Source organism: Capra hircus, chromosome 13 (assembly GCF_001704415.2).
Source record: "Capra hircus breed San Clemente chromosome 13, ASM170441v1, whole genome shotgun sequence".
Lineage (NCBI taxonomy): Eukaryota > Metazoa > Chordata > Mammalia > Artiodactyla > Bovidae > Capra > Capra hircus.
This window is the reverse complement of record NC_030820.1, coordinates 69683385-69696215: the sequence shown is the minus strand read 5'-3', so window position 1 is coordinate 69696215 and position 12831 is coordinate 69683385. Positions and strand designations below refer to the sequence as shown.

General features: G+C 42.5%; 1 protein-coding gene across 2 annotated transcripts in view; it reads left to right on the top strand.

Annotated features, from left to right (window-relative positions):
• CHD6 (chromodomain helicase DNA binding protein 6) overlaps nt 1–12831 on the top strand; it is a 203451-nt gene that overhangs the window by 100128 nt on the left and 90492 nt on the right. For both annotated transcript variants that reach the window (XM_018057882.1, XM_018057884.1), the window contains 3 exons: nt 6689–6751; nt 7613–7671; nt 8328–8445. In XM_018057882.1, coding sequence (XP_017913371.1) covers nt 6689–6751; nt 7613–7671; nt 8328–8445 — 240 coding nt within the window. The remainder of the gene's footprint in view (nt 1–6688; nt 6752–7612; nt 7672–8327; nt 8446–12831) is intronic.

The window sequence follows — 12831 nt, the reverse complement described above, 5'->3', positions numbered from 1 at the left end:
AGGGGCTGAGCACCAGGCTGGGCCCAAACAGAGACCTACTCTGGGTTGACAAGAAACCATCTGACCCTGATGGTGGTTGATTATGCAGGGCTGATGAAATGATTGGGAACTAGAGAAATCCCCAAAGCAAGGAGCCTTCCCCAGAAGACATTTGCTGAGTTCTGGGGCAGTACAAGAAGTGGGTGGCCGAATCAGAAAGCAGATTGAAATCTCAAACTCTTGCGTTACTTAGGAGATAAACTCTCACTGAAAGGATGGGTCTACTGCAAAACAAAACTGACTCTCCCTTAAGAGAGATTGTTAACCTGCTTGGGATTGGAAAACTCAGGCCTGAGGAGTAAAAAGACATGCCGAGCTTACAGTCAAGTGACCATGGGCATTTGTTCTCAAGGAATAGATCAAATGAGATGGACTGAGTCTTAACAGAACGGTGACCCAGTCCTGACCCAGCAGAGCCTGATGGGACTGGACCAGTGGGTCCCATTCCTTCTCCCTGTTCATCAAGGAGAAAATAGGAAGCGTTTGGAGCTGCTGTGATTCTTTTGTTGACAATATTCACCATGCAATAAAACATTATTAGACATTGAAAAGGCTGGGAAATTGACTAACAATCAGGAATATTAATGGAAGCAAAGCCCAGATGATCCAGATAATGGAGTTAGCAGAAAAAAATTTTTTGAATTACTACGATTAATGAGTTAAAGAAAATAGAGGAAAAGATGGACAAAATAAGTTTTAAAGTAAAGAATTCCAACCGAGAATTGAAGCTATAAAGAGAATCAGATCAACTCTGTAAAACTGAAAATTTGTAAAATTCAAAGCACAATAGGTAAGTTTAAAAGCAGATTAGATATAATAGAAGATAAGGTTAGTGACTTTGAAGACAGATCAGTAGAAAGTCTCTAAACTGACACACAGAAGAGTGAATGGAAAGAACAGAGCAAAGCACAAATGCACAGAGAGACCACTGGGATACAGTGAAAAGGCCTGATGCTCTGCTCAGCATCCGAGATACAGAAAAGGAAAGGTCAGTCACTTAGTCACGTCCAACTCTTTGTGACCCCATGGACTGTAGCCTGCCAGTCTCCTCTGTCCATGGGATTCTCCAGAATACTGGAGTAGATTGCCATTTCCTCCTCCAGGAGATCTTTTCCACCCTGGGATCACACCTGGGTCAGTGGAGAGCCAGAAAGTCCCCCAAACTGATGGAAGATATCAATCAGTAGATTCAATGTTAGGTAACCCCCAAGCAGGAAAAACACACAAAAGAAAACCATACCTAGGCATATCTTAAACTGTACAAACCAGATACTAAAAGAATATCTTATAAATCACTAGATAAAAACTGACAGCTACTATTATATTAAATGGTATAGTATTGAATACCTTCCCTCTGAATTAGCAAGTAAGAAAAGGATTTCACTATTCTCATTTATATTCAGAAATACGTTGGAGGTCCTGCACTAAGGAAAGGGAAGAAATAGAGGCATGCTTTGTTTTATTGTTCTTTGATATAGTGCACTTTACAGATACTTCTTTTTTTTTTTGTTTGAAAGTTTATGGTAACCTTGGATCAAACAAATGTATTGGCACCATTTATAATATACTAATATTACAATATACCTTTTACAGTATACTTATTTTATAAACTAGCAACATCAGATCAGGAATGGAAAATTGTAAAATGCCACTTATGATAGTATCAAGGTATTATATACCCTGAAGTAACTCTCAAAAGATACATAAGCCCTCTGTATGAAAAACATGGCTGAAACAAATGAAAGAAGCCCTAAGTAAATGGAGTGATATATGATATACATGTATTCAAAATTAAGCTATCTGTAATTCAGTCCCAGTCCAAATCTAGGCAGAGTGCTTTTCTGGTGGAAATTGACGATGGAAATACAGATCTACCCTATCCAAGGCAATCTTGAAAAGGAAGAACCCAGTTTACAAAAATGAAGACAGGGTAATGTTGCCATAAGAGCACATAGACCAGTGGGCCAGAAATAAAGCTGTATGTGGCTATGGAGCACTTGAAACAGCCTAGTTCGAACTGAGATCTGCTCAACAAAGTACAGAACAGATTTTTAAAGACTCAGTGTGAGAAGAAGAGTGTAAACTATTTCATTAATAATTTTATATTGATCGCATGTTGAAATGATATTTTGGCTATGTTAGTTAGAATATTGTTAAAATCAAATTCATCTGTTTTTAAATGTAGCTGCTGCTGTTGTCATTCAGTCGCTGAGTCATCATGTCCGACTCTTTACGACCCCATGAGCTGCACCACACCAGGCTTCCCTGTTTTTCTCTCTCTCTCCTGGAGTTTGTTCAAACTCACGTCCATTGAGTCAGTGAGTCTTATCCTCTGTCGCTCCTCTCTCCTCTTGTCTTCAACCTTTCCCAGCATAAATGTGGCTATAAGGAAATTTAAAACTATGTATGTGGCTTATTTGTGGCTTTGGTGGCAGCAATGATTCGTTCAATGGACATAAAAATACAAAAGAGAAAAAAAGGTGAATCATATAAAACTTCTCTTCATCAAAAGACACATCTCCAGTTTGAGAGGGTGAACCATAGATTGACAGAAAAAGTATAGATCATAACAGAGGACTCTTATTCAGAAATATATAAAGATATAAACTCTTCCAAATATAAAGAACTCTTGACAATTAAAAAAAGGACAATTTTTAAAATAGGCAAATGACTGGAATAGAAGCCTCATAGGGCCAGTAAGCGCAAGCTGGAATCAAGATTGCCAGGAGAAATATCAATAACCTCAGATATGCAGATGATACCACCCTTATGGCAGAAAGTGAAGAGGAACTAAAAAGCCTCTTGATGAAAGTGAAAGAGGAGAGTGAAAAAGTTGGTTTAAAGCTCAACAGTCAGAAAACGAAGATCATGGCATCTGGTCCCATCACTTCATGGGAAATAGATGGGGAAACGGTGTCAGACTTAATTTTTTTGGGCTCCAAAATCACTGCAGATGGTGATTGCAGCCATGAAATTAAAAGACGCTTACTCCTTGGAAGGGAATTTATGACCAACTTAGATAGCATATTCAAAAGCAGAGACATTACTTTGCCAACAAAGGTCCGTCTAGTCAAGGCTATAGTTTTTCCAGTGGTCATGTATGGATGTGAGAGTTGGACTGTGAAGAAAGCTGTGATGGATGTGAATTTGAGTGAACTCCGGGAGTTGGTGATGGACAGGGAGGCCTGGTGTGCTGCGATTCATGGGGTTGTAAAGAGTCAGACACGACTGAGTGACTGAACTGAGGGCCAATGAGCATATGAAAAGATGCTCAGTACCTTCTAAGTATCAGAGAAATGTGAATTAAGGAGGGGATGTGATAGTTGAACTGTAAAGAAAGCTGAGTGCTGAAGAATTGATGCTTTTGAACTATGGTGTTGGAGAAGACTCTTGAGAGTCCCTTGGACTACAGGGAGATCCAACCAGTCCATCCTAAAGGAGATCAGTCCTGGGTGTTCATTGGAAGGACTGATGTTGAAGCTGAAACTCCAATACTTTGGCCACCTGATGTGAAGAGCTGAATCATTTGAAAAGACCCTGACGCTGGGAGGCATTGAAAGTAGGAGGCGAAGGGGACAACAGAGGATGAGATGGTTGGATGGTGTCACTGACTCAATGGACATGCATTTGGGTACATCCCGGGAGTTGGTGATGGACAGGGAGGCCTAATGTGTTGCAGTCCATGGGGTCCCAAAGAGTCGGATGTAACTGAACTGAACTGAGTACATATCCATTGGAATGGCTGAAGTTTTCAGTACTCATGATATCAAGTCAGTTAGAACTCCCATGCACTGCTGCTGGATGTAAAAATGGTTGCAACTACTTTGGAAAAAGTTCTGACAGTATCCCTCAAAACTAAACATATAACCAACCTCATAACCTAGCAATTGCATTCCTGTGTATATATCCAAGGTAAGCAAGTGCGTTTATATGAACATTGAAAGCAACCCAAATATTCCTTAGCAATAGCATGGATAAGTAAGTGGTGGGTAAATGAGTAATTTATACAATAAAATACTGCATAGTGATACAGGAGAATGAACCACATGCTATATGATTCCATTTGCATGAAACTTCATAATAGGCAAAACTAATCAATGGTAGTAGAAATCTGAGAGTGGTTATGTCTAGAAGGGGGCGTGAGGATCTTCCAAGAATGTTGAAAATTTAATATAACTTTACCTCGGGGGGACTTCACTGTATATGTGTACATGTAAAATGTCGATAATTGTATGCTTGAAATCTCTGCATGCTGTATGTGTACCGTACCACAGTCACTTACAGCGTTATGTGGGCAGGCCTGGCCATTCCTTGATGAAGACTATAGCGCATTTATTTCTGTAAGACCAGTACATAAACTCAAAAGACACGCAGTAATTAACGGGGGGAAAGTTTAGGAAGGAAATGAAGCGGTGGGGAAGGAAGTTGGATCATTAATCTAGTTTCCTTTAACCCAGCCCCTGTTCCTTTGCTTGCTGTCCACTTGTCATAGTCCAAGCTCTGTGTGTTGGCTACAAGACTGGGGTTGTGATTTTACTGCTCAGGAAAAGACATCTAGTTTGGGCCCTTCAGTGGTAGCCATCTGGACAAGAGAAGTTAAGTCCAGGTATATGGAAAAAGAGGGAGGCTTTAATTATATGATAGAGATCAAGAATAACCCTTTGTCTTTCCTTTGTATTCCATCTGTCTTCCCTGTTATTTAGCATTCAACCAATATTCATTGATCACCCACTGTTGTCTGGCTTTCTCAAGGTATTTAGCTACACCAGTGAGTAAAACAAATAAGGATCCCTGCCATTACAGGCTAGTGTGATGGGAGAAGACGGCAACCTACTGTGAACTGCCGCTGCCTCCTTTTCTTGTGCATAAGAATCAAGCAGAGCAAATACGCTTAGAGGAAATCAAAAGCTGAGTCTGTACCCAGCCCCAGTTCACTGATCTTCCGGTTGAGCAGTGGGAAAAGACTTGTCATTTTGGATTAACTTCACAGTGCCATGTGTCCAGGGGGACATAATGAATATGCGTAGCCTTTGGGAGCATCTGTCAGCGCCTGCTGATTTCCACACTTCTCTTCCACCGTCTGCCCTACTCGTCGTTTCTTACTATCGATGTTCTGGGAAAAGCTTGATTTAAGTTCTTAGAAAATATGTTTTCTGTAACGGTATGACTTTGGGATAGTTGAGCCCTAGAGTGGTTAGACTGAAGGCAATGATAATGCAGCGCAAATCATCCTCTTGGAAAGTTCTGAGAAGGAACCCAACTAGTTATTCTGAGAGTTAGGGTTGGGGTATGTGTTCTTTTCATACACTGTTCTAAGTCTCATATTGTGATAAATGCTAGACCCGGAAAAGTCATATAGTGCAGTTGAAACCACTGAAATAAAACTGCTCAACTGAAATCTTAGGAAGAACGTTTAACAGGAGTGTTCTGACCCAGTGTATCCTTTTGTAAGTTTATTGTTTATTTTATTTTTATTTTTAAATTTCTGTTGTTTAATTTTATTTATTTACCTTTAGTTGTAGCATGTGAATTCTTATCTGCAGCATGTGGGATTTAGTTCCCAGTGAAAGAAAAAAAAGTGAAAGTCACTCAGTCATGTCCAACTCTTTGCGATCCTATGGACTGTAGCCCACGAGGCTCCTCTGTCCATGGAATTCTTCAGGCCAGAATACTGGAGTTGGTCCCATTCCCATCTCCAGGGGATCTTCCTGACTCGGATTGAACCTGGGTCTCCCACATTGCAGACATATTCTTTACCATCTGAACCACCAGGGAAGCCCTATTTCCCAGACCAGGGATCAAACCTGGGTCCCCTGCTTTGGGAGTACAGACTCTTAGCCATCAGACTATCAGAGAGGTCCCAAGTTTGTTGTTTTTTTAAATGCAAATGTTTTTAAATCAAGTACTCCTCTGTAGAAAGAGATTTCATGGAGATTAGAAAATGTTGATGTGTATCTAGGGTAGAAAGGAAGTAATTAAATTGTTTCCAGTTGGGATTTGTAGTCAAAGGATGATCAGTAAAACAGAAAGCGATTTCCAGATACAGAGGGGAACAGTGGTACCATTTAGTAGAGAATAGTTACGCCTTACATTTGCCTAATGCTTACTGTCCAAAAAACGTTTTCACATGCCATCTTATCCTCCCAGTAACCTAGTGAGATACATATTTTAATTCTTATTTTAATAGATTTGAAACTAAGAGGTGTTAATTGACTTGCCCAAAGTCAACAGCTGAAAGGTGTCAGAATTGGGGCCTTCTGCTTCTGAAGCCCCCAGACTTTCATGTTATGCCTTTCTGAAAATTTTATGCAGTAACATGTAAGCAGTTTGGGCAGAGAAGGGAGGTCCCAGGACCAATTTTAGTAATGCTAAAGGCAGCTCTGAAGTCAGGAATCTGCAAAGCAGAGTAACTTCCCTGCTCATGTGGGCGGGGGGTGCGGGGGGTGCGGGGGGGGGAGGGGGAGGGTCGTACACAGAGGTTAGACTGTGTACCATCTTTGCATCACTCTGAGCTGGCAGGATGGAGGCCTCTGTACTCAAAGGTGAACCTTTGGACCAAGTAGTATCTATTGTAGCATTTCTTGTAGAATTATTTCATGGCTTCCGTGGTGCCAGTAATCCACTCTCTCTCTCTCACCTCTGTCTTCAGGAGCCTCCAGAAGATGACGCAAACATCATTGAGAAGATCCTGGCATCTAAGACTGTCCAGGAGGTTGGTGGCTGATGTTTCTGGCTTGTGTGTCTCTAGCGCACATCACACCCTCTGTTAAAAGATGTCTCTGGAATGGTCCTTCTCAGCTGGACTGAGAGCTAGGCAGGCGCACTGTTGGGCTAGTTGACACTTAGGTTTACCTCTGTAGAAGATTTTAGGACATGAAATTCTAAAATATTTGAGTATGACTCAAATTGATGTTTTCCCTATGATCCTAGCAATAGGTATTGACCTCTTAGTTGCCACAACTCACTGAAAGTCATCAAGGAGCCACGAAGAAGAGATGGGGAAAGACTCCCAGTGCAAACACCTTTTCCTTTCGATGTCTTCAGGACTGTCATAAGGAACTTCTAGAGAAAATCCCTAGTGTGAAAGAGCATAAGAACATAGTGTGGAGGAGAGCATGGTTTCATTTTTAGTTACCTGGAGGATTTATGAAAGACTTCCTCACTTTGAGAGTGAACCCCTCTGGAGTGTGTGGGGAACAAGCAGGGGGTGGGGGGAGGGTAGGACGGGTTGGCGGGGACACTGGAAATGCATGTTCTCGCTTTTGCAGCAGCTCTCAGTGCCCTGGGCCAGTTGGGGTTTTTCAGCTGAGTGCCCTCCTAGCCGAGATCTTTGAGTGACACCAGGAGGATTTTTTTTTTTTTTTTTTTTTTTTTTTTAACGTTGTAGCTTAGCTGTGTGTTCAGCCTTTAGAAAGTCTGCTCCAGAGCTGCCAAAAATCCCGACCTGGTAAAATGCAAATGTCCTCGAGAGATATTCTAAACCAAGAAGGAGCGCTTGATTTACCTTTTTTCTTTGGTACTTAAGAGTGGTCCACAGGGGTCTAGGCTGATAACGGCTTGCTTTGGGTTACAGGTCCACCCGGGAGAACCCCCATTCGACCTGGAGCTGTTCTACGTCAAGTATAGAAATTTGTATGTCTGTTTAATGTATTCTTTTTTTTGGATTTTATGTGAATAAAACGTCTTTCCTTCATCCCATCATTATCTTCTGTATTTTCCAACAATGGCCCCTAAGGTGTGACTCACAGACCTCAGTTGGCTCAAGTTCACCTTAGAGGGCAGTGCTCAACTTTGTTTATAGAGTCACCTGGAGAAATTTTTAAAACTACTGAAGCCCTTTCTGCCCTCGAGGCCAGTTGACTTCTTCTCTGGGTATAGTTCCCAAGGGTTGACGTGTTTTCAGAACTCCCTGTGCGGTTCCTGTTTGCACACAATGTGGAGAATCACAGTCCTATAGCCTATACTTTTCTGCTCTCTTGCATTTTCCTTTTTTTATTTGCTATGTGCCCACTTCCACTAACGTGCATGAATGCTAGCCTCCCTATACCTGCCCTGCCTCCAACTGGGAGCCAGTTTCTCTGGAAACCACAGAGTGATCAGTTGCTTGGAACTGCTGCCTGGTCCTGTGTTCAGTTTTTGTCCTGAAGGGCAAGGCCCTTCTAAGTCCAGTCTCCAGCAGTTCCACAGCAAGCCACTCCGCGGCTGCTATGGTAGATGGTCACCCTCGTTACTGAAACTTTAAAGTCTGATTATTTGCCGGTTCTCACAATCTGTGTGTCTTTGGATAGTTCCTACTTACACTGTAAATGGGCCACAATGGAAGAACTCGAAAAGGACCCTCGCATCGCACAGAAGATCAAGCGATTTAGGAATAAGCAAGCCCAGATGAAGCACATTTTTACTGAGGTGAAGCATTACTTGTTAATTTGATCACTGCTTTTCCTGCAGTATTAGATCCCAGGTTTAAGTTTCTTTAAGTCGAAGTCCCATGCAGACCTATTGCTCAGGTGTGCCCTGATTTGAGATGCAAGTTGTCCAGATTTAAGTCAAAGAAAATGAAATAAGGCTCAAACTTTACAAATTATAACTCCTAAGAATCTGCATCGTGGTTACATTCTATGACAAAAGGAATGTGTTAACAGTTTTTTCATCTTCTTCCTCCCCTTCCCCAAAAGGGTAGTTCCAAGAATTAATGTTTGGGTGTAAAGTAGAAACAAAGCCAAAATGTTAGAAAATAAGTAAATAAATATATCAACTTGGGAATTTCTAAGTGTATTAAGAGGAAGGATTGGTGGATTTGGCTATCAGAGCATCTTTAGTGTCTATAAATTGGAAAATAACCACAAATCTTTAAGTACATAGGTACATATATGTATTTCCTAACTGTGTACATGCATACCTACATACAGCTGGGCTTCCATGGTGGTTCAGACAGTAAAGAATCTGCCTGCAATGCAGGAGACCTGGGTTTGATCCCTGGGTCAGGAAGATCCCCTGGAGAAGGAACTGGCAACACACTCTAGTACTCTTCCCCTGGGAAATCCCATAGACAAAGAAGCCTGATGCGCTACAGTAGTCCATGGGGTCACAAAGAGTCAGATGCGACTAACACTTTCACTTTGGACTTCCCAGGTGGCACTGTAGCAGTAAAGAACTTTCCTGCCAGTGCAGGACCCATTAGAGATGGGGGTTCAACCCCTAGGTCGGGAAGATCCCCTGCAGGAGGGCATGGCAACCCACTCCAGTACTCTTCCCTGGAGAATTCCATGGACAGAGGAGCCTGGCAGGCTACAGTCCATAGGGTCACGAAGAGTCGGATGCATCTACATAGAAGGCATGAATTCTCATCCAGTATGGAAACCTTTCTTATATTTGCATAGACACAGACATGATATACACTCCTATACATATGACAAAAAGCTGTAATGATAAAAAATGCTCTTATAATTCAAAAAGGAAAATGCATAGAGACATAGACATAAAAAACAGATGTATGGATACAGGGAAGTGGGATGGATTGGGAGATTGAGATTGATATACATACACTACTGTATATAAATGGGTAACTATTGAGATCCTATGGTATCTCACAGGGAACTCTACTCAGTGCCCTATGGTGACCTAGCTGAGAAGGAAATCCAAAAAAAGGGGATTTATGTATATGTGTAGCTGGTTCACTTTGCTGTACAGTAGAAACTAAAAATTGTAAAGCAACCATATTCCAATAAAAATTAAGAAAAAAAGAAAAGTACAAAATCCTAAATGGAAAAAAGTGGACAGATTATTGGGGAATTCAGGAAAGGGGGGGAAATTATTTACTAATCATACAAAAAAAGTAATCCATTTCATTAGCAGCCAAAGAAATGCAAATTAAGATGAGAATCTTCTAGTTTTCACTTACCAAATACTGGAAGGTTTTAGAAATAAGTATCATCCGTTGCTGGTAAAGGTGTATGGAAGAGACCCTCTTGTCATCACGGCTTGGGAGCATAACCTAGGATGCCCTCTCAGGAGAGCAGGTTGACAACAGATGTCAAATGCCTCAATATTTGCATAGCCCTTGTCCCAGCAGTTCTAATTCCATCATTTATTTTTAAGGAAACTATCAGATCTTGGAGCAAAGACTTAGCTGTGATAAACAGTTTATGTTGGTGAAAAATTAAAAACAAGCATAACGTTAGGTAATAAATACTATTAAATAATGATACATTTCACAGAGTGTAGTACTGCGTAGCTAGTAAAAGTGATGCTGGAGGACGATTATTAATGTCAGTAGGAAGGGGATTAATGTTGTAAACTATTGTTAATTGAAAACGTTAGGCTCCTACAGCATAGGAGAGTTCCGTTTTGAGGATGATTGTTCTTCAGTCGCTTAGTTGTGTCCAACTTTTTGGGAACCCATGGACTGCAGCACGCCAGGCCTCTCTGTCCTTAACCATCTCTTGGAGCTTGCTCAAATTCATGTGCATTGAATCAGTGATGCCATCCAACCATCTCATCCTCTGTCATCCCCTTCTCCTCCTGCCTTCAATCTTTCCCAGCATTGGGGGTGAGAGTGGGAGGTGGGTGTGCAGGGGAAAAGAATCACCATCATAATGCATAGAAAATGTCTGAGTTTATGTGAAATCACTGACCTGATTTTCTCTATTCAGTAGGATCATGGTGGTTTCTATTTTCTGTAACATGTAATTTTTCAATTTTATACAGACAACTTACAAAGAAAAAACAATATAAATTATTTTTTAAATGTAGTCACAAATACGCAATCTTAAGAGTGCACTCAGATGCCGTCAAGTCATAGCAAACTGACACATATAACTCACCAGTTCATTGTTCACATGGTGCTCCTTTTCCCGCAAATGCCAAAAACCTATTTTAGGATGGTGTCAGTAAGTGTTCTTTTTGTCCCAATATGGAGTCCTTTCTCTGTAGCCTCAACATTTGGCCCCAGGCCTCTCCAGGCTCGTTGTAAAGCCTGTGAGAACTGTTTTTTATGGCATCATTCCTCTGATAGAGCATCAGGGAAAGGAAGGGCTAGAATTGGAAAAGCCGTCCTGGAGCCCTGTTGGACGCTGTCCCTGGGTTCCCAGAACATCGCACTCACACCTCTATTTTAGCAAGGATTTGTAGCATAGAGACTTGTTTACAGGTCTGGGTCTGCCATTCTGAGCCCTGCGAGGCAGGCAGGGCCTCGCCTTCCTTGTGTTTCTCTCCAGGACACCAGGCGCAGGCTCCGTGCTCAGTCACCACTTGGCTGTGCCCAGGCCGGTGAGGAGGGTTGCCTGCTTAGACCCTGTAGCACTTCCTGTCTCCCTGGAATAAAGTCCAGACTCCTCAATGCAGTCTACGAAGCCCCATGAGTCTAGTTTCTGATTTATGCCCAAGGGAGTGATTTTTTTTTTTCTTCCCTTGGTTGGGTATTGAGAGAGAAAACTGTGTTAGGATGTGTAGAAATACCATAGTGGGAGTCCCTGGTGAGATCCTGGTGAGAACAGACAGTTATGGGAGGAGATTGGAGGCCACTATGAGAGGAAGGAAAATTGGGAAGTAGTTGCTATAACACTGTCTTCAGTCTTGACCTGGTCAACAGTTTTACTTATAACTTGCATAAATGATATTCTTGTAAATAATAACCTAGTTCTGAATAGAGCTTCTTCATACACATTACTTCCAGCTGCTTTATGAGGTAGCCAGGGGCACGTGTGAAGGAGAGTCAGGCTAGAAGGCTGAGCGTTTCCCACACCCCACGGGGCCGGAGGCCTGTTAGCCCCTGACTCCTCAGCACCAGACCCAGCACTGGGAGAATGAATGACGGAACCCAAGTTCAGGTTCACCTGGACAGGCAAGGATGAATTAAGTCATGCAAATGGCAATAAGTAAATGTAATGGCTCACATTGGTATTGTAAAGATCGTTACAGCTTTGGAGTGGGGAAGATGACTGGATCACAGCTCAAGGGACAAAGTTTACTGTGAACCAAGAGCTGGTGGCTCAGTGGTAAACAGTCCGCCTGCCAATGCAGGAGATGCAAGTTTGGTCTCTGGATTGGGAGGATCCCTTGGAGAAGGAAATGGCAACCCACTCCAGTATTCTTGCTTGGGAAATCCCATGGACAGAGAAGCCTGGTGGGCGGGCTACAGTCCATGGGGTCACAAAAGAGTCGGATGTGACTGAGCAACTGAACAACATCAGCAAGAGTAGGGTGGGGCTTAAAAGCCACCAGTAATCCTAGATGGCACCCTGCCTGCCATGCTCCATTCTTTGCTGAGTATTGTGCTGATGTGGGTAGTGGGATTCAGTGAGAGACTTTGTAAAGCCTGAGGGCAGCTGGGGAAGGACTGTTAACAATGGGCAGAAGCATGTCTGAGTGATTGAGAGCAAAGGTGGGCAGTGGATGCCCAGTGCTGGCCCCCCCAACACCCACACCCACAGGTGTCCACGCACTGCTGAACGTCCTTGGGCCAACTGAATAGCTCCTCTGGACTCAGCATCCTTTGTTTTCATAAATCAGAAATCCTCCTAACCCTCACAATACCTGGGAGGATTAAATGACACAGTGTTGATGAAAGTGCTTAGCATGGTGCCCGGCCCACGGTCACTGCTCCACAAAGGTTAGCTCTCTGCATCACCGAGGGATCTGGAAACATGGCATCTGAAGAACATTGAACACCTGGGGTTGGGAGGTATTCAGATAGAGAGGAGAGAATCACTTGGCTACTGCTTCTGTAGAGGAAGCAGTTCACTCCAGTGAGTCCAGGAGGAAAATTAGGCAGTAATTTGATAGTGATAATGA